The 26087-nt window shown below is 36.3% G+C and overlaps 1 protein-coding gene across 4 annotated transcripts in view; it reads left to right on the plus strand.

Annotated features, from left to right (window-relative positions):
- The window catches only part of CERKL (ceramide kinase like), a 51951-nt gene that overhangs the window by 15281 nt on the left and 10583 nt on the right, over positions 1–26087 (plus strand). For 3 of the 4 annotated variants that reach the window (XR_008431826.1, XM_053947700.1, XM_053947701.1), the window contains exons 2-5: positions 5650–5892; positions 13666–13797; positions 18793–18856; positions 21484–21626. Coding sequence is in view for 3 of the 4 variants with exons in the window: in XM_053947700.1 (XP_053803675.1) it covers positions 5650–5892; positions 13666–13797; positions 18793–18856; positions 21484–21626 (582 nt within the window). In the remaining variant the exon portion in view is untranslated. The remainder of the gene's footprint in view (positions 1–5649; positions 5893–13665; positions 13798–18792; positions 18857–21483; positions 21627–26087) is intronic. The other variant, XM_053947702.1, reaches the window with a different exon arrangement.

Here is a 26087-nt window from a genome sequence, read left to right on the forward strand (position 1 = left end):
CTTCTTGTTGATCTGTGTGATCTTTGGGGAGTTAGCAATTGGAAGTGAAAATGCACAGCAGATTGGCTCAGGCCATGTTGACTTCCTGCTGATGAAAGGAAACAGTCCCAGTTTTTCCTTCTTCCCTGCTGTGAATTTTCGTAGCACTTTGTAGCATCTCTAGTTTTGTAGGACTTGTGTTGAACTGATTGTACTAAACCATGTGTCAGAAGACTAAGCCAGGGGAACAGAAAAGCGGGCAAGCTCTGTTACTTTAGGAGTTGATTTGACTCAGCTGGGTTCTGCCCAGAGCCAGACTTCAGGGAAAGGGCTGGACTGCACAGTCATGGCAGGGGAGTCGAGGGTAGGTGTCTGTATTGAGAGAGGGATTAGCAGGGAGGAATTGCATTTGCTTGGCAAAATACATCACTTCTCCCTAAGGTTCTCTAGAGAAGGAGAAAGAAAATGGGTTGTATTCCTGTCAGATGTTTTTAAGCTCAGTTTTCTGCCCTGAAGGAATACAGCTGCTGCTGCAAGTGAATAGCTGCCATTAAAAGGTGAAGTGAGTAGCTGCACCCTGCTTTTTCTCTCCAGCTCTGCAGAAAGTGAGATGCAGTCCCTTGTAATACTTTCTGAGCTCCTTGCTGCTCCCAAGCAGGTCATTGCATACAGTCTGAGAAATGTATTTCTGGATTAGGGCCTTGCTTGTGTTAAACTTCTCCTGTAACACCTTTTTAAAGGACTAGAGTAATGTAAAACTAATCTTCAAACGAAAACCAGGCCCTGGCTGTACCACCTTCTCCTCAGCTTACTGTTTGATACTTTTGGCAAGCAGAAACTGGAATTTTGCTTTCTCTGCTTGCAGAAGAGAGTAAGAGGCATAGCATCAAATTTTGCCAGAAGTGTTGCATGACCTATCTTTTTGAAATAAGAAATCATTCAAAATTCATGTGTTTTGAAATAGCTTTTCTGTCTCATGTTTAGAGTAGTTAAATAAGTGCTAAATAGCCAGAAAAGCTTTACAGTTTTTCTTGGCTTTTCTTGCAAGAATGATCATATCTGCTTTTCTCACTGCCAGCCCTTCTTAATCAATAAGTAGCTGAAAACTGTAGAGGTTTTATGAATCAGCTGCATGCTGCTTTCTGTGCTTTGCTGATTTACAGTGAGGGAAAAGTGGGCTTAGTAACTGGTGGGCTAATAGATGCAGGTTTATATGCAAGAGACATTATATTAAATATTCCTAAACATAGATTTATACACATACTGTCAAAAATAATTTAATTTTTAATTCTATTTATTTTATTTTTAGGTTTATATTAATATAGTTATGTTTTATTTTAGGTCGCGAGTGGTTATTTTGAAAGTAGTGTTCATACGGTATAGGATGGTCTGTAATAAATTTCATAATAAATGCTTTAAAATAAACCACTTCTTTAATAAGTACTGATCAGTGTATTTTCTTTAGTATGGTCTTGGTGATTTTTTAAAATTTCTAATTATTTCTGTTAAGTTCCACTGCACTCAGCTATATCAATCAACTATTAAGGAACTAAACTTTGAGAACGTAGTGGGGCAGAGAGCCTAAAATGTGTAAAAGATTTATTTAATCATTATAGTCAGGAGGGCTAGGTAACTTGCCAAAGGTCATAGGAAGCATTTGTGACCAAGGGAGTATAACACTCTTTGCTTTGTGTCCAATTCTTGTACTTTTATTATAGTCATATTTCATGTGTGTTTTCTGGTATTTTCCATGTACTCCAGATATTTGTTATGGAAATCAAGTCCTTAAGTACCACATCTAGATGTTGGGCTTCTGTGGTAAGGTAACAGTCCAAAAAGTGGTTCCTTGTTGAAGTGTTGGTGTTTATACTTAAATACCACATTTTCTTTAAAACAGTTTTATTTTTCAGTAGTACTGTTTTTTTTTTTGTGTATATTTTCATCAATTTTGCTGTAAACATGAGGTAGTTAACACTCTTAACAAATTAAAATTTGGTTTACTATTTACAATTAAACTCTGAGTGTATTAATTCCTCATCTTTTGATTTAGCTCAGTATGGTTGATTCAGACATAATTTTTTTGTTAAATAAGAGATTTGACTACCATAAATAGGAAAAAGGTAGGATAGTGTCATTGCTTGAAATTATGAGATGATAAATAGGGGCATAAAACTTCCTAGAAATTCATCTATCCAGGCAGGTTTTTCTTTTTTTTTATGCTGTATTTGGAAAAAAAAAAAGTGGACATGTGCAGAAACTGTGAGTACAATTAGCGTCAAGCAGATAAATCCAACTCTAATCCTGTTTACGCTCTACATCAGACAGATGTGCTGAGATTGATTCAGACAAGCCCTTGGCTTATAGTAACTTTTTTTTTAAGTGCCATATATTCTGGTTTTGTTAGATCTTTGTTAAATGTTAAGTGCTGTTAGTTTTGCTCTTCCCTAACGCCTGTAACCTACTTTTTGCAGGTTCCTTCTCTGCTTTCATGATGACAGGGCAGCCTGGTAGAAGAGATTATCTTTATTCCTTGTAATTAAATTGACTTTTTTTTTTTCAGAAGATACAACAATGGGAAGTGGGTACTGAATTAAATAAATAGCATGATATCTAATAGATGTACACTTAAATCTCTTGCAAGAACAGATGGTACCCAATATCTTTCTGAGTAATGTGAGAGGACAGTTAATGTCCTGAAACTGCTCGCAATAACCAATACGATACTAACGAGCCAATACGGTTTTCAAAGTTTAAAAAGTGTGTAATACAGTATATACTTTATTGCAAAAGTAAGCTTGGTTGTTAGCTCATTCTAGAAATATTTTATAAATACAGCTCATGACTTAAATTTTCTTTATGTGGGTTGTTTTATAAAATTGTGCTGCATTTGTGATGGTCTTATTTTCAGTAAGCAGAGACAATGAAAATTATGGAATATGCCTGAGATTTTATGCATATTTCTTTACAATTTTAGGAGAAAATGGGCTGTCCTAATCCTACTAGCTAATTCAGCATTTTCTCTAGAAAAACTTGAAGATGATGGTTTTTTACAATTCAGCATTCCTTTTCCAGGATGCATATGCAAATGTATTCCTGTAAAACCAACAAAGTCAGATAGTGGTTTTGAAAGTCTAGTGCTGCCTAGTGAGTTTTATTTTAAATATAAACAATTTTGATATGCATCTGAGCAACATAAGAATTTGATAAATACAGAGAAAGAGGAAGATGCACAAGCAAGTAAATAACTGGCTGAAATAGTCATGAAAAGAAAATGCAGACCGTACCTGGCTTAAGACTAAATATCATTTTATGAAAGCTAGTGAGAAATAAAAATGTTTTATCAGGCTTTCATTTTCCTTGACTTGTGCAGGATAAATAGATTAATGTTTGTAACTTCTATGCGGTGCACATTGGCATCACAGAGTTTATGATACCCTCAGCAAAACTGAATTAAGTCCAAAATATTATTTATTTTAAAGATTTGTTTATTTTAAATTAATTATTTAAAAGTATTTTAAAAGCAAACCCACTTAGAATATTTGTATTGGTCTGGGGAAATGAAAGTTGCAGCTCAGTTATTCCTACAGAATGGTTGTGGTTATATTTTCTTTCTCCTAAAGCATTGAGGTTGTATGCTGGCATTTTCAGTGTACTGTATGTCTGACAGACTTTGTGGAAAAATCTAAGCAGACCCCCTCAAAAGTTCTGTTTTAAAAATTAAAACAAGTCTTTAACGTAGATATTAAACTATGTAGTTTTAGGTAATTTGGGGCATCACCAGTCAGTTTTTCATTTCAGGCCTACAAAGACTATTTACCCTGAAATTTTTTAGAAGAGCAGTACAAATTTTGACAGAAATGAAGATCTTGGGTTTAGTAATGTTAGTACCAAGTTTTTTTGTACAATGTTCACTTTGAGTTTGTGTAAAATCATAGTTCAAATGGTTCAAATCATACAGTATTTTTCCCCCTCAGTTCCCTCAGTGACTGAAAATACTTTTTCAGCAGTTGTGTACAGTACTTCAGGATTTATGTTGGGGGTTTTAAAAAAATTATTTAGGTGAGTTTTCTCCTGTTTATTTGCTGTGTACTTCTGAAAATATGCACTACAGACAATTTCCTGTGTACTATCTCAATGCACACCAACATTTACTTGTCACAGTATTCCTGCTAAGAGTGGAATGATTTCAGTCCAGTTTTACACCTTAGTAGCTGATTTTTGGAGATACTAGGATGATAAAGTCTAACAAGTTGGGAAAAATATGTGGGAAGTATAATAAGGTCATGCTTCTGTTTGTTGCAGGTAATTTGGTACCGAACAGGGAAAAATGAATTTGTTGAGAATTGTGAGGAGAAGTCATACTGACTTGAGCTTTAGCTGTGTTAGCATGGCTGAGGAGAAGCCATCCAGGATTCCTGGACAGAGAAATGATCGCTGCATAGCCTTCTTCCAGAAATGATGTTGAGAAATGCCAGTATCAAACTGTTTCAAGAATTGACAAAGTCATCTTTTTCCTACCCAGAAAAAGTATATGACTCTGAAACCCTCAGCTTCATGTGGTGTAATGAAGTAGGTGGTGCTGTCCATCTTTCCCTGGGTGACAATTAAAATTGACAACACTCCACTACAGCATGTATCAACTGTTCATCAAACAGAATCTGCTACAGTTTTTGCTATTGAGAAATCAGAGTTGTTGCTAGATTTGGGGAAGTTTTCTGGTTTCTAGCATTTCTTGCCTTGGGCTGAAAAGGGACCTTTATTGATGTGCTGTATCAGATCTGCTGTAATTATGAAGAAAGCAGGGAAAATTTTCAGATTCTGTGTCCAAAGAATCTGATACCTACAGGAATGCCGATATTTTTCCTTCAGTTTGTGTATTTGACTTTGGTTTTGAGGAATCTGAATGCAGCTCAAGAGAGCAGAAAAAGAAGCAGACTCTACCATAGTGCCTCAGTTGATGCATCTCCAAAAGGCACTTGGAAATGAAGTGGTAGCATCTGCAGCCACAGCATCCATGTAAATAAAAGCCCCAATAAAAAAAAAACTTCCTTTAGCCTAACACAAATCTCCCCTGGGATGAGGATCTCGAACTGTCACAAGAACTTTTTTGAAACTGTTTTTCTTGTCTTCTAAACTGAATTCATAAATCAAAAATGAAAGCAAAAATGGGTAACACAGTTTTGGCTTATTTGTCTATTTTTGCTTAACTGTTTTCTGACACGTTTCTGCTGTAAACACAAAAGGTAATGGTTGTATCAAACAAAAAAATACAGTGAGCATATAGTCAGCTTGGGTCATAGCACACTATGATTTACAAGTATGACTGCTATGATTGCTGTGATTTAGGTGAACAGAATAAAGAATTTGCTTTTTGAATGTGAATTCAAAAAAATTCTTTCTTAGTGTGTGAAATTTTATTAATTTTTTTGAACGCCAGAAAGCTGAGTAAATAACCTCTTTGAAATTGTTTTGTTTGTACAGCTGGGTACATAACAAAGTTGGTAAAACAAAAGACCAGTGATTGAGGGAAATGATACGCCGTAAGTTTCAATGCAAGCATGAACAGATGGAAGAAGTGAACCTAGAGATGAAGCCCTAACAATACTTTTGGTTGTTACTCCCAATCACTGTAGTAATGCTTTTCTTTTTGTTTTTTTTTTCCCCTTACAGGTGATTCCAGTGTGGCTTTACAGGCTCAGGAGGAGATTATTGAAATGAAAGATGTATTTTCAGTAAAACTGAAACGTCGTCGTTTTGCAGGGCAGAAGAAAGGTGGTACTTTGTTGGGTATTACAATTTTTAAATGCTTGAATAAAGAAGAGAATAAGCTTACAGACTGTGCTATCCATTTAAATAACTTAAGTGAAGATCATTGTCAGTCATGGTTTAGACATCTGAAGGAGATTTTAAATGGTAAGCATTTAATTGAGGTTGATGTCATATTTATTTCTGTTGGCAATACATGAGGCTGACTGAAGCTCAGAAACATCTTGCCTGTGGAAATTAAGACATAGATAGGAATCTTATTTCTGGCGAATATTTACTACTGAATACGTGGTCAAGTGTAAATCTAGGAAAGTGACAATAATTGTCTAATATGTCTGTAAAAATGGAACAAATTGATGTTATTTTTGGAAGAGTTTTAGAAGCTACTGAAAATAAGTGGTTTTCTTTACTCTGACTGAAGAGTCTTCTGGGAAATCTGCTTCTGAAAGAAATAACGTATTTAGTTGATATTTTCACTTGAAATTGTATCACACCTGATGGTACTACAGTAGTTGCACTTCTGGGAACTCTTCAGGAACTTTCTGGTGATGGTTTAGGAAATCCCACTCGAGACCTCCATATTCTTTAGGAGCCTAATGGGAGAGACTTTCCTCATCTTCATAAATTCACATGTGACAGTGCTTTTAAGGTTCTGTAGGACTCTTGTTGCATTATTTGATGCAATTCTTTGATTCAATTTATTGACAATAGTGATGGGATGCAATTCTTTACTTTAAAAGTATCTTTCTGTGTTTGCCTAGGCTAATGCCAATTTCAGGATACTTTGTTTAACCAATTGTAGGGTTGGTTGGTTGGAGTTTTTTTATTTTATGGAAACTCTACCAAAATTAAGAAAAAATATTCACCATATAGGGAAAAGAGCCCCACAAGAAGTCCAAGCCTTTCACTGTAGTTTATATTTGAAAGGCACAGAATGTGCACACTGTTGATTTAGATAACCAAAACTATATCCTTTCCCCAATACCGAACTCTGATTTAACTCCAAAAAGTGTCTCTGTTTACAGATTCTAGCAAATGAGTTTGTTCATTACAGAAGAAAAGCAGTCTATCTTGTGACACACTATTAGAACCCCAGCTGAGTTGTTAAAACTGAGCCAGACTATGTAATTCAAATCTTGTACATCTGTAGTGTTTGTAACAACACTTTGAATAAGAATTGATGGTGTGCTTCTACTAAAGTTTCACAAGCAGATATTAAAGAAACAACATAAGTTATTAATGGTGCATTCTTGCATTGTTTGTTTACAGTATGCTTTGGATTTTCCCAATGAAAATGTGTATTAAAAAGTGCCTTTCCTTTTCCCCTTTTGAAAGACTTTATCATGAAGTATCTCAGTCTGCAGAAGTGCCAGGATTCCTGTAGATCTCCAGCTACCCATAAAGGCAAGGACATTTGCATAAGGAGCAAATGTCTGTTTTGTTCCTAGATTACTCTCCATCTATCAGGAGCAGTGATACCATATGGTCACAGAAAAAATTGCTGCAGTATCTCCAGCTCAGGTTGCCTTGACCTCGAGGTGCAGCCTCTGTTTTATAGCTTTGTAATTGGAAGCCACCTGAACCTGAAAAAGAAGTGTTCTGTGCAGTGCTTTTTCTAGTTCTTGCTTCAGTCTTTCTCCAGAAGCTCAGACCTTGTACAGATGTTTTTTGGATCTCTGATCAGTACATTTTTTTTCTCCTTGCCTTCTACTTCAGGAATAAACAGGACTCAGAGAGATAAATGTAACCAAATGAAACCCTCATCATATCACCAGTTGCTAATGTCTATATTCTTCTAAGTCTGAACTAAAAGTATACAATGCAGCTGAGTTCTGTTGATTTCTTGGTAGCTGATATTTCTGTGTGAAACAGTAAAGGATCTTCATAGTTTTTGCTGCAGGTTTTTTCTTTTTCTTTTTTTTTTTTTTTTAATAGTGCTGGAGTAATTCTTGTTAATGAACTTGAATTGGCTGCTTCTGGTTTTATCCTTCTGAAACAGTAAATATTACTTCCCTACCCTCCCTCCTCCTCCAGCCTGTCTGATCACAAAGTAATTTTTCATTAACTGCTGCATTATTTATTTGAAGGATTTTTTCATTGTTTCTGGGATGGATCAAATTAAAAGCAGGTGATTTATCAAAGTAGGAAAAAATATATTTGGTCAAGAATGTTTAGATATTCTGACAAATGGGAATACATGTTACTGACAGGTGTGTTTCCTCTGCAGGTAAATGCAATTTATACTTGTTTACCTTACTTTTTGACAAGTTTTTAGATTTTTATGCATATACATTAATTAGGGAACAACAATAGCAAGTTTATTGGTGATAATATGAGCCAAAGTTTATCTGGAGATTTCTAATGAAGATTTAAAAAAATTATTTTATAATATATTTTATATTTTATAAGTTTCATGTACACAGTTTCCTTTTTACAGTGTGATCTGTGTCTGGCATGAATGTTTCATACATGGTTTTTCCCTGTTCATTTTTGTTATCTTCACAGTGAGTGTCCTCCGTTGCTTTGACTTTGTTCAGAGTACTTCAATTTAAAGTTTAACTGAGCTATAATTTTTTATGAAGCCTGTTATCATGTGAGTGAGCACACACAGATATAAGTGTTTAGAATTTAGTTACAGTGACTGCTATTATGGTTCTTCCTGTGTGTGTGTGACAGGGTAATAAAATATATGTACCACCATCCTCCCATATTTAAGTAAGTTCTTATTTTCTGCCTGCTGTGGCTGCTGTCCAGTGCATGCCAGCTAGATATGAAGAGCTTGCTCAGTGATAGAGTGTTCCTGAAATCTGATCTGTACATCACATGTGTGTTAAACTGCTGTAAGATAACCACTGCCATCTTCATGCACCTCTGGAGCCTTGGCTCTGGTCTGGTTCCTGTAAGGCCCCAAAGGGCAGCTCAGACAGAGTCTAGTGTGCTGTTACCTTGTGTCAGCCCTGGTGCACACCCCACTCTGTGATCTCCATTTATACATCACATCTTTTTATACAGGATTTACAGGCATAGCATGTGGGGACTCACTGTGTCAGTAGAATTCACTGTTTTATCTGAAATCCTCTGCACCTGCAAATACACAGTGGTTCTGAAAGGGTTGAAGCAGGCTCAGAAATAAGAGAAAATGTACAGTTGTCAATGCTCATCCATTTTTTTAACAAGATAAGACTTAGAACTGATTTGAAAAAGCTTTACTTAAAAACTTTGTAAACTAACAAAAGACAGTAAATGTGGTTAAGAATAAATGATAAGGTAGCAAAATAAGCACAAAGTGCATTTTATTTTTGTCTGCTGTTCTATAATATCTATCACACGGGTATTTGATATGAAAGCCTGAAACTTCATGCATGAAGTTTTAATTAAACCATTAATGTTAAACATTAACTTAGCTTAGTTAATATTAACAGTGGTGTCTCCATAGTTACATCAACGACTCTGTCTCATATTGTTAGTTTTTCTCATGTATAATTTTCCTAATGTTCTATAAAGTATTTATAAATGTAGGTGGTAATGACATGATTCCAGGCTCTTAACTTTTGTAACATAAACCCATTTTCCTAAGGCTGGGGCCTGAAAGCAGCACAGATGTATGTCTGAGCACAGCGTCTCTGCTGCCCTAGGAGCCTTTGTTTTCAGAACACCCTGATTGACCCACCACCCTTCATGGTTCACTGATTCACTTGATAGATCAAGTTTAAACTAGTGCATATTAGCACATTTGTTAGTACTAGGGGAACAGTTGGCCTTCCTGCTTTAGGCTGCTGGCTCGTTTCAAATGGAGCAGCCAGGGAAAACAATAACAGAATACCAGTTAGGGGAGCCCCAAAAGGCTGGCAGACTGGGATCAGTTGCACACAGTAGTCAATGACATTGATTCATTCATATAGATGTTGTTTAAAGACAATTAAAAGATTATTATTCAAAAACACTTTAAAGAAGCTTCACAATAATACTGTGTGAAAGTTTAATCTTTGGCTGTTACAGGATGTGCTTTCATTAAACTCAGTTGTTTGGTGTGTTCTAACGTGTCCAGTGCACACCAGGAATGATAAAGTAATAAATTTTGTCGTGATCATCCTTTCACGTCAGTTGGCAATTATTTGGCACAAATAAAATCATTTCAGTAATATACCATTTCTGCTCAAATGCCTTGTTTGTGAAAACTGTTTCCATCAATGAAATATTTTATCTCTCTAAAAAGGTAAATTGATATTCAAATAGTCATAAAGAGAATATTTTAATACTTTGGTCCTGTGAATTAATTTGGTTCTTGAAAATCTTGCTAGGATTTATGTATTAACTCTGATATGCTTTTCAGCAATAGTCAAATATACGTCATCATAAATACAGTTTCTGGTTTAGAATGGTTTAATGAATTAATTTTTCTTAAAAAATTAAATTCAACCATTTCCTCAAAAATCTAGGATTTTTTCCCCCACCAACTGAAAAGTCTATTTTCTTTTGCCTCCATAGGATTTCTTTTGAAACTTTATATTGCTACCTAGGGTTAAATTTTTACATCTCATATGCAAAAACTTTAAGTGAGATAGTGATGTTTGCTTTTCTCCCTTCAGTTTTCTCCTGATGTCTGTTTCGCAGAACTGTAACTCGCACTGTCTGGGTAACAGAATTTTTGACACTTTATCTGTTTTCTCTACTTCTACAAACTGTACTTTCCTATTCTTTCCCCCTGCTTTGTCCATTGTACTCTTGTATTTGTATGTTTGGGGGTGTGTTTTTGGTTTGTTTTTTGTAACTTTAAAGGTATACTCAGATATCTATGACTGAAGTCCATTTTTACAGATTTTTAGCTCTGGGTGTTGGTGGGAGGTTGAGTGTTAGGACCAGCTGATGACAGTTTCTTGTAAATAAGGTAAGAAACATGACAGCACATTTATGAATTTGGTTAATCTTTTCTCTTTTGAAGCTGGAGTCCTTGTTCTTGTAAGTTATCCATTTAATTTTGACTGATGTTTTAGGCAAATGATCAAGTCACAGAAATTTTTTTTTTTTGTCTTAGTATTTTTATAACTTCTAAAAGACTGCAACAATACCAGTCAGTTGATTTCAATTAAGACATTGTTATAATGTCTTTATGATAGTTATTTATATGAATTAATAGTCTTTGGGAGCTTTTGTTTAGACTTCCTTGTTTGTTTTGTAATTCCTGTAAAAAGACAGTTCACTGCAGTACATACCTGCAGTGCTTCTTTCGGTTTCTAGAGACTCAAGAAGATTTTAGGTTGGAATGGACCTCTGGAGATGATCTAGTCTAGCTTCCTGCTCAGGGCAGGTGAGCTTCTAATAAGGATCAGGTTGCTAAGAGCCATGTCCAGATAAGTTTTGAAAATCTCTAAGGATGGGCAGTGTCATCCATGGCTTAACTGCCCTCATTGTGAAGGATGTTTTTCTTTATTTCACACCAGAATAAACCTTGTGCCACTTGTGTCCATTGCCTCTTTGTCCCTGCACCTGCAGGAAGCCTGGCTTGGTGGCCTGTGACTGCCACAGGAGATGCTCAAGGAAAGATTTCGGTAGATTTTGGCCCTGAGGCTGGCCAGGCCGGCTGCCGCTGACTCCCTGCAGCCTGCTCCGGCCCCTTGCTGTAGTGGCAGCTCTGTGTCCAGCTGTGTTGGACCTGCTGCACTTCATCTCTCTTGTGCTGGGAGGCCTGAACGCGGGGGCAGTTCTTCAGCGTCAGGCTCAGGAGATGCTGAGAACAAGGCTGTGGTGATATGCTCTGGACTGCCGGCTGTCCTGTTCCTGCAGCCCAGCGAGCCCCTGCCCTTCCGGGCTGTCCTGGCACTGTTCACTCGTGTTGGCTCCGGTCCCTCGGGCAGCTCTACTCAGGGAGCTGCCAGCGCGCTCTCAGGTGCTCCCAGCCTGAGCTGCCGGTGCTCTCTGAGGTGCTCCCAGCCTGAGCTGTCAGTGCTCTCTGAGGTGCTCCCAGCCTGAGCTGTCAGTGCTCTCTGAGGTGCTCTCTGAGGTGCTCCCAGCCTGAGCTGTGAGTGCTCTCTGAGGTGCTCCCAGCCTGAGCTGTGGGTGCTCTCTGAGGTGCTCCCAGCCTGAGCTGTCAGTGCTCTCTGAGGTGCTCTCTGAGGTGCTCCCAGCCTGAGCTGTGAGTGCTCTCTGAGGTGCTCTCTGAGGTGCTCCCAGCCTGAGCTGTGAGTGCTCTCTGAGGTGCTCTCTGAGGTGCTCCCAGCCTGAGCTGTCAGTGCTCTCTGAGGTGCTCTCTGAGGTGCTCCCTGCCGGAGCTGCCGGTGCTCTGAGAGGCGCTGCCCGCTGGGCCCGGCCCCATCCCACCCTCGCAGGGTTTGGCTGGCTCAGGTGCTGGGCTTTGGGTTTGTCTTATTGGACATCGTCAGGCTTTTCTCAGACCTTTCTTGTAGCTGATCAGGGTCCTCATGAACAACAGCCTACCCTCCAACACATCCGCAGTCCTCACCAAGTTGCCTATTTTCTTTTTTCTCCTTTTTGAAAGAGCTGCTTTTGAACATAGGTGCTTGTTCCTGCAGGCATTCAGGATTCTCCAGGATTAATTTGCTGTGCAATGACTTGGCACTTTGTGCAACATTTTGACATAAACATGGTTATACATTTTTTGGTGTATGATTTTGAGGTTATAGCAGCAAACTGATTCAATGATTTCCTAGAGTATCTTTAAGAACTCTTCTAAATTTTCTGACACAAACTGGATAAAGAGCTAGTTTTGTTTTCAAGATTCTTTGATGTGATGAAAATAAATGGAAAAATTATCTCTGTGACTTCTATAATTATATTTTGATCTTAAGGCATACTTTCCTCTTTAATGTTGAAATAGTGTTTAGCTATAATTTCTTTGTGTAATTGTTTCTGGTCAGTAGTTGAGGTACGGTAAGTGGAATGAGCTGCTGACACTCTGAGGGTACATGTGGCTGCAAAAGTTGAAGTAATATTCTTCATGGGGCAGGAATATGTGATTTCATTCTTGGCTCCCTTTGGAGTTGTGGGCTACTACTAATTTTGTTCTTGAATGTTCAAAGCAGTACATTTGCTAAATATTCTAGCTTTTATTTGGCTAAGAAAGTGATAGTCTACCCTGATACTGAAACAAAGTTCAGAATTATTAAAATCAAGTATTTTAAATAAACACCAAAAGAACAATATTGTGCACTACTGCTTGCTTCTTGTAGCAAAGCAGCCTCACTGGACCATGGCAATTGTAGGAATTCTAGGAAAGTGAATTTGAAAAGTTTAATATGAGTTATTTACTCTTCAACAAAATGCCATGTTTCAAATAATAAAATTACTTCATGGGATCAATGTGCAAGACAAGGTTCAGCTTTGCATAGCAGTATTTCTCAGTGTTACTTCCTTGGAGTTTGTTACTCCAAAGGCCTAAATGAACAATAATTCTCATATTTCCAAATGGTACAGCGAATTTTCTATTTCTTTATATTTTTGGACCTCCTTTACAATGAGAAAATTTCCTTTGGACTGTTTGATTTGCACTCCCAGAAAAGTGTTGGATTGTTTCATCAGTTTTGTTGAGTGTTACTTTTGTATGCCTGCTGGGAGTGAGTCATTAAATTCCAACAAGGATACATTTTTGTGTTTGGGTTTTTATCTTTTTTGGTGCCCAAACTTCACACTCACCCTGCTCCTGAATTAGGGTTTAGCTAGGCTGTGACATAGGCATTTTTTCTGGTTCCTACAACTGTTTATTAGCTGTATACACAAAATTAATAAATACTGTAATTTAAAGATCAGTAGTACACATGCAAGAAGAAATTGAGACTTTTTTTAGACTGTAATTTACTTATCCTGTCAAAGTATTGTAATGGTTCTGATTAAAAAACCCCCAACATTTAAGCTGTAAAAGTAGTCGGGTTGTGTGTAATCTTGAATGTTTTGTTTTCTTTTTAGGTTTTCAAACCAGACCTAAATCCTTGAAAGTGTTTGTTAATCCAAGCAGCCACAAAAGAGAAGCTACTAACATTTATTATGAAAAAGTTGCACCTCTTTTTAAACTTGCTGGCATAAAAACTGATGTCACAGGTCAGTTGCTTCAGAGGTATAATATAATCCTTTGTGAAACTAATAGTTAAGCATGCAAGACTATTTGAATTTACTGCTTATCCTTATTGCCTTTGTCTGCAAGTATTGCATTTTGAACTCTAGTTAATACAACAAAATATATTTTTTGTCAAAAATATATTTGTATTTTGTCAAAATTAATAATTCTCTTATTGATTCAGTATTTTTCACGTATAGCAATCAATACTAGTAATCTAGTCTTTTTTCCTATGTCTGTTGTAACTGACTTGAAAAATTATCAGTCTCAGCTTAAACAAATTATAAAAGGTCTCACCTTGCAGTTGTTCCTTAAATTTCTTATGAAATGATGACTAGTTCAGGTTGCAGGCCAAAAATTATTTTGATAAAATCCGATTTAGCCATGAGAATATACTTGTGCAATAATGGTAGATGAAAATTATCTTGCTAATTTTATTCCCTTTATCCATGTATTTTTTTACTTAGCCCACAATTTAAAATAAAACCAATTAAAGATTAAAGACACATTAGAAGAAATGTGAAAAAGATTGTCTGTATTAGAATTCTGTAGCAATAATTTCTTAAATACCCTGAACTGAGAGGAAATGCCAGCAGCTTTATATAAATTTTAATTCTCACAGACATATTTTTCCACCTGGAGGGCATGGATCATAGTGTGAACAGACTAATAATACTGTCATAATAGAAATTGACTTAGCCTTGTTCGGTCACAATTTTAAAAAAAAGTTTTAATATGAGTTGTGAATATAATTTGTAGAGGTTTCAAACACATTTTTACTAGTGGAATAAAAGCAGTTTTAAGTTTATTTTTTAATTATTTGTTTTCGAAATCTTAATAGGAAGCTTCTGGGTTGAGCCAGAAAAATGTTTAATGGCCTGTCCTTCAATTGAGGTTATTTTGGCAATGTTGAAATACTCCTGTGCTTATTAGCTGCCTAACACTCCTCCTACAGGCAAAATGAGAAAACTACATTGCAGTTTTCAATGCTGGTAGAGAACTAAATATTTAAGAATTATGTTTTTTTTTTTTTTTTTTTTTTAAATAGAGGTGGTGGTGGGTGCTGAGTAAAAGTCCTGTCCACTCTAATAAAACCAAGTGCTTTATTTCAAGTAAATTGAACTGGGCTTTTTCCTCCCATAATTGTTTTGGATTTTATGAAGTTGGAGTGTGCATCTTGCTGTTCCTGCTGTTTTGGAACCTGGCCAATATTTACAAAACTGGTGGTGTACAAAGGTGTATTAGGTACTGAAACTGTGAAGGCTTTTGTACAATTTTTGCACTGAAGATAGTTTACATTTAGACTTTTCCACATACATATCTATAAAATTCATCGAATGCCAAGTTAAAATTTGTTGAGCACAAAAATTTTATAGCAAATTCGAACCTCTGAAGTGGCTTCGAGTTCATATAAAATAAAAAATTTGCAGGTTACTAAAAACACTTCAGAACATTAAAGATTGACAGTATAGTGCTGGAAGACAGAGCTCTACTCAGCCAGTCTTGTGCATTGGTAGCTGTTGCTTCCTCTCTGATCAGGGTTTCCAGATCTTATTCTTCATTATAGCTTCTCTCGGAATAAACTTCTGATGTGTTTAGAAATATTTTCTCCTACTCAAGGACACATGGCAATCTAAAGACATGTATGTAAATGAGTGATGAAGTAACATTTACTTTTTTCTTATTATTTCAGAATTTTGTAGAGTTTTCTGTTTTTTTTCTCCCCCAGATGGCTTTGTGTGCTACACTTTAATAATTTCAGTAAAAATAGCCAAAGGTGTTATGGAATGGATTGTGTTTTGCTGGGTTTTTGGGTTATTTTTGTCACATGCAGTAAGCAAATCTTTTGAAGTAAGTAAAAAAGTGCTTAGAGCTCTAGAAAGTGTGAATTAGCAAATTTAAACTGAAGCAGTACTTTTATCTGTGGCTAAGGTGAAAAAATAGTTAAAATCTGGCCTCTTTTAAGAATTGGGCAATTTTTTGTGCTGCAGCTGGGATGGGGCTCCTAGGATAAGAACAGTGACTCTTCCAAAAATTGAGTTCTACAAAGTCTCAGTCCACTGTTGAGATGCCTGCAAGTACTGGCAAATTGTGATAATTGGAGCTAGTATTTTAGAAATACATTAGTATCTTGCAAAATGTTACACATATTTATAAAAAAATTAAATAAAAATAAACAAAGGAAACCCTGACAGAATCCTGGCTTGTCTCACTTCTCTTCCTAGTTTTGACTTTTTTGCTTCCATTTATGTACACTTACAGCCTGGTCTTTTAGACAAAAATAACAACCTTCCCAAACTCCTATTTTTATGGCAGAACCACAGTAGAAAGGAATGTTTGGGAGTTGGATAAATTGCATTGGTTTTAACTTACCATATGGTAAATACCAACAGATAACTGGTGTTGATGTTGGATGAGAAAGAGCTGTTATCAGTAACAGTTAATCCCATTGATTTTAGTCTGTGACAGGAGTGCCAGTGTGTTTAGGTGTCACGTGAAAACATCCCCTGTTTCAAAGTGTTGAACTAATTTTATATTTCTTTTTCTATGTGTAGAGGCCAAGCCCTTGGTTCTTGTTTGCTGTGTGAAGGGGATGTTAAAGTATTTTTGGAGTATGTGTGATTCTGTTCAAATGAGGTGCACCTTTGGTGTCCTTCCTTCAGAATGCTGTTATCTGACACTTAAGAACAAAAATATATTGAAAAAGAAAATATTTCTAAATTATGCATTAGAAATGGTAAAAAATAATTAAATAATATTCTTATGATAATGATTTTGACAAATATGAGATCTGGATCCTTCTCAAACAATGAAAGAAGCTTTCTTCCTATTACCAAAATACATTGAGTAGGTTTTTTTTGTTTGTTTGTTTTTCCCCCCAAATTGGAGCAATGCCAAATATTCGAACACTTAGTTTTTTTTTTCCAGCTATCAGAATGATTTATACATGCCCTTCTGGAGGCTGTCAAGCCTGGAGAAAACTTTCTAGACATGGTCTTTTTATGTCTGTGTTGGATTTTTCTAGGTTCTTTTTCTACTTGAATTATTCTCTGTATGTTCTCACAAAGTTTTTCCTGAAAACCTCATTTTTTTCAGTGCCTTTTCGCCATGATGTGTCAAAATAGATCCTCTGTCATTCTGCCATCAAATTTTAAATTTCTTGTAATTCCCCAGTCTTAAGCCTTGGGCAGTTCTTCTACATAATTTCCAACTTAAGCTATTAGATGCAAAGAGGACGGATTTGCTCTCAATCTGGCTAACATTAGTCATTTTTACTGTCTTCATTGATTTCTCTGTAGACATGAGCCCTCTTTATTTTCATGTCCTTGTTCTTTGAGTGAATTAATTCTGTAACAGTAAGCAGCATAACTTACATTACTTTAGGAAAGCACTGAGCATGTTTTCTGTTACAAAATAAATCTTATTTACTGTTCCATTTTAATTAGACTGTACTCATAACTTTCTAAATGTCATCATGTTCATTTAAAAAGGCATGTAACCTGGTAACCAACTCTATTTTCATGGGAAGAGTTTCTTTCACAGCTAAGCAATGGTAAGATATTTGAACCTTTCTGCATTTTTGCATGATGCACACTTTTATTGGTCACTTTTCACACAGCCTACAGATATTGATAAAAGCATTGTTCCCATTGGCAATGCAAGGCTGAATATGGTAGTCTGTATAATGTGTTTTGATATTCCAGAGAGGCCCTGCATGGAAGTAAATTCTGTAAATAATTCACAAAAGTTATTACAGTGATAGGTGTTTCTGCAGCAAAATGATAAATCTCTGCCTTCCATATAATCAAAACAACTTTAATTTTTTAATGAAGAATTTTCAAAATACCACCCATTAGAACTTTGCTGGTTCTGAATAGGGGATTTTGATGTTATAGGCAATATAAAAAAATTTTTAGTGTGAAGTTTAAAAATGGTATCACTTTTGTTTTGATTTTGTTTTCCTTCTTATTTTTTAGGAGAAAAGATATATACACTTACTATGTCCACACACATACTTGTGTGTTTGTTTAAATAGGAAGAGATAGGGGTGTTTTCAGTTCTTGTAAGTAGCCTTTGAATAGTCTGTAGAAATACTATTGGAACAGGTACAGCTATGGAATGATTGTTTTAGACATAAAGACTAATAATTTTAGCACTGTTTAGGAACACTGGAGAAAAGCCTTGAACTATGTGAACACCAGGGACAGACAAGCATGAAAGATTAATGTAATTTTGCATATAATGATGCACATTCTTACACAAAAAATCCATCTGCAAGTGTCATGTCAGTCAGCAAAAATCTTTGATGGGTGGCTGCAGCTGGGCTGTCTCTTCTGGCAAAGCTGCCCTAGAAAATGCTAAATGTAGTTATGATGCTTCGTGCCATCTGTAGTATGCCAGTTTATCCTGTCTTCACTGGCATTTACAGTACTATATAGGGTATCAGCAAACACAGAGACATCAATGTGGAGTGACAGATTCATTTCCTCCAGAGGCTATGAACTCTGGTGTATACTTGTGCCACCTTCCTCTGTGTGTTATATGCTGTTGTCACTGGTATTTGGCTTGATTTCATACTTCTCTGTTTAACTCCTCTTATTTTTGATTTAGCAATTTGCATATCCTAACACAAAGGCAATTAACTTTGATTGATCCTGAAGTAATTCAATCTTAACTGAGTATATGCTTATTTTCCTGAAGTTTACCAACTGTGTCAGTCCTAGAACTTGCATTTTGATGTGACAAACATCTTCTTGAATTATCTGAATTTAAATGCATGAAATAGCCATATATCTGTTAGCAGCTGAAATTAAATGTTTGACCTTTCAGCTAGGATAACTGTAAAATGTAACTTCTCATACTTTTAAAGCATTAATGACTTAAAAATAATATGAATTGAATTACTCTGTTTTCCTTCTGTTGGATGGAGAGAATAATTTAAAATTATCTAATCTGCTGCTAATTGATGTTTTCCACAGTAACTGAATATGAAGGACATGCTCTCTCAGTGCTTAAAGAATGTGAACTGCAGGCATTTGATGGGTAAGTTGGTTAGTGGCTATGGAGGTTAGTAAACCTCATCATGTTATTTTTTATTTGTATTCCAATCAAAATTATGTTAGAGAGTATTTAATGAGTTACACTGTTTCTCATATATATGAAACCTGAGAAATTCCGTTCTCATTAAATACTTTGATATTTATTAATTACTTACAATAGAAATGTATCTTGGATTCATAAATAATGGTAAATAAATATAACGCTCTCTGAAATACGCTTTATGAGGGTTGCAGTCTCTGTATTTGTAAGAATACAAAGATAAAGGAGAAAACACCTGGATTGTATCTTCTTTCACAAATATCTTCTACAGTGAGTCATATTTGAATAGTTTCATCTTTAGTCTTTGGGTAGAAACTTAGAACTTCCCCTGTAAGGCTTTCTCCAGTAGCGAGATCCAAGCTGGAAGAATAGAACCCTTTTGAAAGACCATAGGCATGTGTCTTATATACTCTACCTTTTTTCCTATCCAATTTTTTTTAGAGACACAGAAATGTAGAAATGGCAAGACAACATGGTTTTTTTATTCATTGCAGTATGTAAACAAGATAGCAACATGCCATTTCTGGGCTTGATTTTCTCTCTAGGAGAGTTATGGTTCCTTCCATGTTAACAGAATATGAAGTAAACTGAAGCTTATGATTTGCAGTGATAAACTGGAAGTTTATATCTCAGTACTTTCTGAAAGTGACACTCCTATGTGTTAATTCTTTGTCAAAGCTGTTTGTTTGTTTTTATAATTTCTCTGATTTCCCCAGTCACTATTCTATTTTGAAAGACCACAGGCAGATGTCTTATACACTCAACATTTTTTGCTATCCACTTTTTTTTTAGGGACACTGAAAATTGAGGCACTTTGTCAGTTTGGCATTTTACCCCTGACTTGTGGCTGAGCTTTGGTGACAAATAGACTGCATTTGTGAAGCTGCTATCTCAGCTGGGTTTTCCTATCTGTACAGACAAAGAAATAGACAATGCCCATGCATATATTTCTTCCCTAGTCAGGAGCCTGAAGTATCAAGGATATTTGGAGTAGCCTGGGTTAGTCAGTCCTTAGTGAATAGTTGATTAAGAAAATTGCATCTGATGGTTAAATAGATGTTTCTTTTTCTCAGAAAGATGTTTCTTTCTCTCTTTCTTCTTCAAAGTCTAAGTAAAATTTGTTTGCTCAAGACTTTCTACTCCTTATGCATAGCAAGCTCTCACTGATTAGCATTGGAATCCCAGGTGCCTGATGGTATCTCTGTTTCCAGCCAAAGAGGCAACTCTTGATGATTAATGCTAAAATAGTAAAAATCAAAATTAGCAGCATTTTCATGTTATTCCTTGGACTCTATCTACACAGCACTCCAAAATCAGAGGAAAATATACCTGTTTTCATAAGTTTTAATAGCCAGAAGACAATCCACACAAGTCCTTCTGGGTATACAATTTTTCAGACTTCAAAGATTAACTGGTTTTTCTACTCTGACAGAGAATTTTAAACTTGCGAATAAACAAAAAGTGAGTCAAAAGAAAGGCAATGACTCCTGATTGCAAGCAGGAAGAAAATGTGCTTCAAACTTATATTCTTCAAACTATATATTGTATTTTTTTATTTAATATAGCAATGTTTAGCTATATAGAGGAAACATTCCTAAAAATTAGAGATTAAAAATCAGCTTGGAAATAATAGAAACTGAAGACAAATATTAAAGGGGATGAGGTAATTGAATTTAAACATCTGATAACATTAATAACATAATGAGTGTTTTCTTACAAAGATCTGACCAGTTTTACCTGGTTGAATGACTGGACATAGTTTCACAACTGCATTCATACAGATATGTGAAAAGAATATAATTTAGGTGAATTCCTCCAAAAGTAACTATGATGCTTCTGTCATAAATGCTTGGAATGTATTATTACTATTCTTATCATTAAAATATGTTTACTAATTTGGAGAATCACTGTAATGTGTACTTAAATAAACAAAAACAAGGAAAAAAAAGGTTTGCTGTAACAGAGCTTTTACAGACAAATGCATTCCTCTCTATAGCCACAGCAGGTGGGAGTTTAATTACGTGCTCCAGAAGCAGTGATTAAGTACCTTTGTGCAAAGGATTGCTGGCACTAGGATTTTATACTTTGCTAAATCCCTCAACTGCCTGCATAGTGTATGAAAATAGCTGTTTTCAAGTGGTTTTTTTTTATTTTATTGCAATATTTGGTGAGTTGTTATTGTAAGGGCAATTAAAAGGCATTGGAATGTTTGTATGGGTCAGCATTGAAAGATGTAAAGAGCTTTTCCACTGAGGCACTCAAGCATGTGTTTGGTTCTTCCATCTGATCAGTTTATGTGCATGATGTGTGGTAAGGTAAGAAAAACTTCGTAAGTTTTTGAGTATATTTACTCCTACTCAGACAGAAAGCAGAAACAAGAATGCTTAAGGAGCATTCAGGTAACATTTACTGATCTGACAGTGAAGCCCAAGCTTGTTGTTAAAAAAAGAATGTTTTCTAGCTTTTTGAAATATCATTATGTATATGGTGTGGGGTAGCTGCCTTCCACTTGTTTGTTCAGCTATGAAAGAGTTTGTTTTGAACTGTTTGGCATTTTTGTGTTCTACTAGGGTAGTTTGTGTTGGTGGAGATGGATCTGTCAGTGAAGTTGCTCATGGGCTACTGCTTAGAGCCCAGATAGATGCTGGGAAAGACACAGAATATGTATCCAAGCCTGTCAGAGCACCGGTTCCTCTTGGAGTAATACCAGCAGGTGAGAATGAAAGGTACTGTTACATTTTGTTAGTCATCTCTTTTTAGTCCCTATGGTATGTTTTACAGTTTTGGCTACTAAAGGCAGTTCTTGATGCTAAAGCTTCAGTTATGTAAGGGAGCTATTGAATAAATGTCCTAAATTAGTGATTTGTGTTGATTACAAATGACTTGATTTTAAACTGTAGTGATAATTTATAGTAATGGCACAGATGAGCTCTTTGCCTGAAGGAAGAAGCTGAGAAAGAATAAAAATAAAATAATTCTCAGCTGATCCATACAAGATCGAGTTTCACTCTTATTTCCTGACAGAAATTATACCAAATGAAAACTTTATTTTCTAGATTTTCCTTTTTGCAGCTCCAGTTTTCTTGGCAGAATTCTCAGTTGGATTCATGCTTAGGGTCTGTTTTAAAATGGTGTCCCAGAAATACATTGTGTGGATTATATTAAAAAAAAAATTGTGTACAAAAAACGACTTTCTTCTTTAGTTTTACAGACATGAAAATCTGCCTCTCTTAAAAAGTCATCTTGCTCTTTTATTAACATGTATCTGGTGGTGTGGTTTTGTTTGTGCTGGGGGGTTTGTGTGTCCCTTCTCGCCAGTGTTTGTATTTGCCCTCTTTGGAGTGTAGCTGTGCCTAGCAGGAAGGCTTTAGCAAGAGCTGTTGTGGTTTAAGCCCAGCCAGCAGCCCAGCCCCACACAGCTGTTTGATCACTGCCCCACCTGTGGGATCAGGGAGAGAATCAGAAGGGTGAAAGCTGAAAAACTCTTGGGTTGAGATGAAGACAGTTTAATAGGAAAGGCAAAAGCTGCATGCACCAGCAATGCAAAACAAGGAATTAATTTCCTGCTTCACATGGGCAGACAGGCGTTCAGCCATCTCCAGGAGAGCAGGGCCCCCATCACATGCAACAGTGGCTTGGGAAGACAAATGCCATCACTTCAAATGTCCCACCCTTCCCCCATTTTATATACTGAGCATGGTGTCATATGGTCTGGAATATCCCTTTGGTCAGTTGGGCTCACCTGTCCTGGCTGTCTCTCCTCCCACCTTTTGATGCACCCCCAAGTTCCTCACCAGCATGGCAGTACGAAAAGCAGAAAAGGCCTTGGCTCTGTGTAAGCTCTGCTCAGCAATAACAAAAACATCTCCATATTATCAACCTTGTGTTCAGCACAAATCCAAAACACAGCCCCATATTAGCCACTGGGAAGAAAATAAACTACCCTAGCCAAAACCAGCAGAAATCAGTACAGTCAGGGTTGATTCTGGGCTACTATAGGAATCACTTCTCTTGAAAAGAACAGAGTTATTTTTGCATGAACACTACTCTCTGGTGTGGATGTTTGCTAAGACTACTTGACATAGTTTCTCAGATGTTTTTAACTGGTAAGGAAAACATTCCTACAGCCAGTAAAACAGCAAATCACTGTTTTGAGTTTTTTACAGAAAAAAGGAGCATGTCACTTTGAGCTGAGCAAACAGATTTTTAAATGCATTGATTTGGTTTGCATGTATAAGAGGAGCTTGTTAGTTGCTTGTAAAGGAGCAAGATTACATTAGCTTTCTCTCATGTTAAAAAACCCTTGCTAAAAGAGACAGCAGTCTCAAGGACATGAAGGTAATGAATTTGAGTACAGAAGTTGGGCCATCACTTACCAGCTCAGTTACTGTGAGTATCTCGATGGTGCTGAGACAGAATCTCTGCAGCCCCTGACTCCATGTAGTGTGTAGGTCACTGTGCCTGTCATTGGTGCTTTTTCTCCTCAGTTTAAGACAAATATGTTGTGATCAGAAAGGACTTGTAAACCACAAAAAACCCCATAGGGTTTCTTACAGAGAATGGCATAGATTTTGTGAAAGAGGATCAGAATAGTTTATAAAATGATAGTGTGAGAAACTCCTAATAGGTTCTTAAAAATAATCTGTTGTTTGTTTGATCTCTATATTCCTGATATTCCGTGAAGTACTCAGTTGGGAATCAGGTAATTATGATACTTGTTCTCATGAGCATGCAACTCTGGTCAGTTAACTTTTTTTTCCTCCCAGAAATCCATTGTACAAAATTATTAGGATTTTCCAGCCAAGTAGAAACAGCAACTGAATTACAGGATCATATTATGTGGGTGGCTTAAAATCTGGTTTTAGCCTCTATAATAAGTACTTGAGACAGCGTTTTGAACTTTCATTCATCTTGATGGGAAGAAGATGCTTTTGAAACAATTTACCTCCTGAAGAGAGAGGTCCAGAGGGGAGTATGTGTTTACTGAAATACTCTACTGAGCTGCCTTACTGTGGTCCAAATCAAATGGATGAGATATGGGGAAGCCTGCAGTTGTACTGCTGGCCATTAGCAAGAGTGTTTGTTGCTATGGGAACTACTGCTAAGAAACTGTATGGAGGGGGAAACGGAGAAAGGGGAGGGGGAACCGTGGAAGGACATTAAAAAAGCATCCAATTGTTACAGAACAAGAGACAGTCTATATCTGATGCCTGTAAACGTTTTAATCCAAAGTGGTTCATGTAAATAAATTCATGATACCCAATTAATTCAGAAAATAAAATATTACTGAGGGACTGTTAATTTCTGTGATATTTCAGGCAAAGAACCAAAATGTTGGTGCAGTTTTCATCAGAATTTAGCTATGCTTGACTAGGAAGTCATTACATCACATTTATCTGTTTGGATGGGGGAGACATTAACAGCCTTATGAATATTCATGTCGTCTGGTTAATTAAGTTAATTGTACTGCAGAAGTGCTTGCACTTCCAAGGACAATTTTTTTCTCTACAATTTCTGTTTGGTATCTTCATCAGTCATGCTTTACATGACCTGCAGATACTCTGTTCTTGCTGAGATGCTTTTGCACTTTTGGTGGGAAGGAGGTGGTAGGAAGTTGTTTGTAATGTCGGGAAAATCAGTTGATATTTTGAGCAGAATTGCATTTTGGAGTAATAAAATCTTCTTTGTTTTTGTAAAAAATGCTGATGCTGGTTATTAAATAGAGATACTGGAATTGTATGGATAAAACCTTTTCACATTAAATTGAGTAGCTGAAGTGAGAAGTAAAAATGTGACTTGCTAATGTGCGAGCAGTGCAAGTCATGGGCATCAAAGGTTTTAATCTCTGAAGCAATATGATAGCATTCAGGGGAACAGTTGTTATTGGTAAATAATATCTTGAGCTTGCATAGGGGAAAAGAGATTACTTGGGAGTATGAATAATGGCATTAAAACCATTATTGAATTTCCATTTAAATCAGAAAGGCTTGTATCATTATTTTTGTATAACTTTTACAGTTTCTACTTTGTTTATAGGCTGCATGTTTTGGGTTTGCTTGTTTATTTTGGTTTGGATTATTTTCTCTGGCATCCCGCTTGTATAGGACTTAGTTAATAAGGCACATTATTCAGTCATTATTGGGATCAAAACTGCTGGGAGGCATGTATTAACTGGAGTTTTTAGAGAATATGATGGTGCTTGCTCCCACAAAACTGTGCTTGATCCAGTTCTTCAACTTGTGGAAGGGTGGATGTGGTGCTTTTGTTTTTGAACACAGAACTTGTTTTATCTTCCTCGGAGTCCTGAAAGGGTGGGATTTTGCCTTGCTTACTTCTGCAAATGTTAATGAGCTCCAAAGATTTAAGAGAAGGATGCAATTACTTGTGCCTATCCAGTTTAGTAGGAATAAGATTTAAGTCTCATTAAAGTCAGTTTGAAGATTGGTACTGACTTCAGCTGTGGTTGTTTGGTATCTTGCTGCTATCTGCATTGATAAATTACTCTTAAATCAGGATTGCAGCTTAAACTCATACCAAGCTTGATCTTCCAAACTGTATTCCACCTTGTGCTCGTTAATTAGCTTGATTTCAGTGAGAAGTGAAACACTTTTTTTAGAATAACAACTGCCCTGTCTTGACACACAGGAAGTAAGCATGGTTTGCCTGACTTGTAACAATCTGCTGCTTGTATGTGTGATTTCCTTTTTTTGGAGACATACTCATAACAGTTGATAAGAGCTGTGTAATAGTGATTGAAGGAAATATTTGAGTATTTTTCAGTTACATCTTTAGCTGCCTTCACTGACAAAGCAGAACTAGTTGGATCTGGAAGTTAAATCCCCGAAGTCATTCAAACATGAAATAGTATTGAGCATATACTTGTAGGATTCTGGGAAGAAGTGCTTTTTAGGTCAAATGTAGGGGTTTTTGTAGGTTTTGGGAATCTGTTACCTTAAAAGATGTACCTCACTTCCTTCATATAGCAGGAACTCAGAGCTCCTCTCTCTGATATTATGGCAGCTTTCCATGAAGTTCTAAATTACTTTCAGGGGCTAAGGTGCTCTAAGAAGTTAACAGGTGATCTGTGAGATTCCCAATTATACAAAATTTTTTTATTTAGATAAATTATTGGAAAAAATTAAAGATATATTCCTGAATAAGAATGTCATGACAC

This window comes from Vidua chalybeata, chromosome 7 (genome assembly GCF_026979565.1).
Source record: "Vidua chalybeata isolate OUT-0048 chromosome 7, bVidCha1 merged haplotype, whole genome shotgun sequence".
Classification (NCBI taxonomy): domain Eukaryota; kingdom Metazoa; phylum Chordata; class Aves; order Passeriformes; family Viduidae; genus Vidua; species Vidua chalybeata.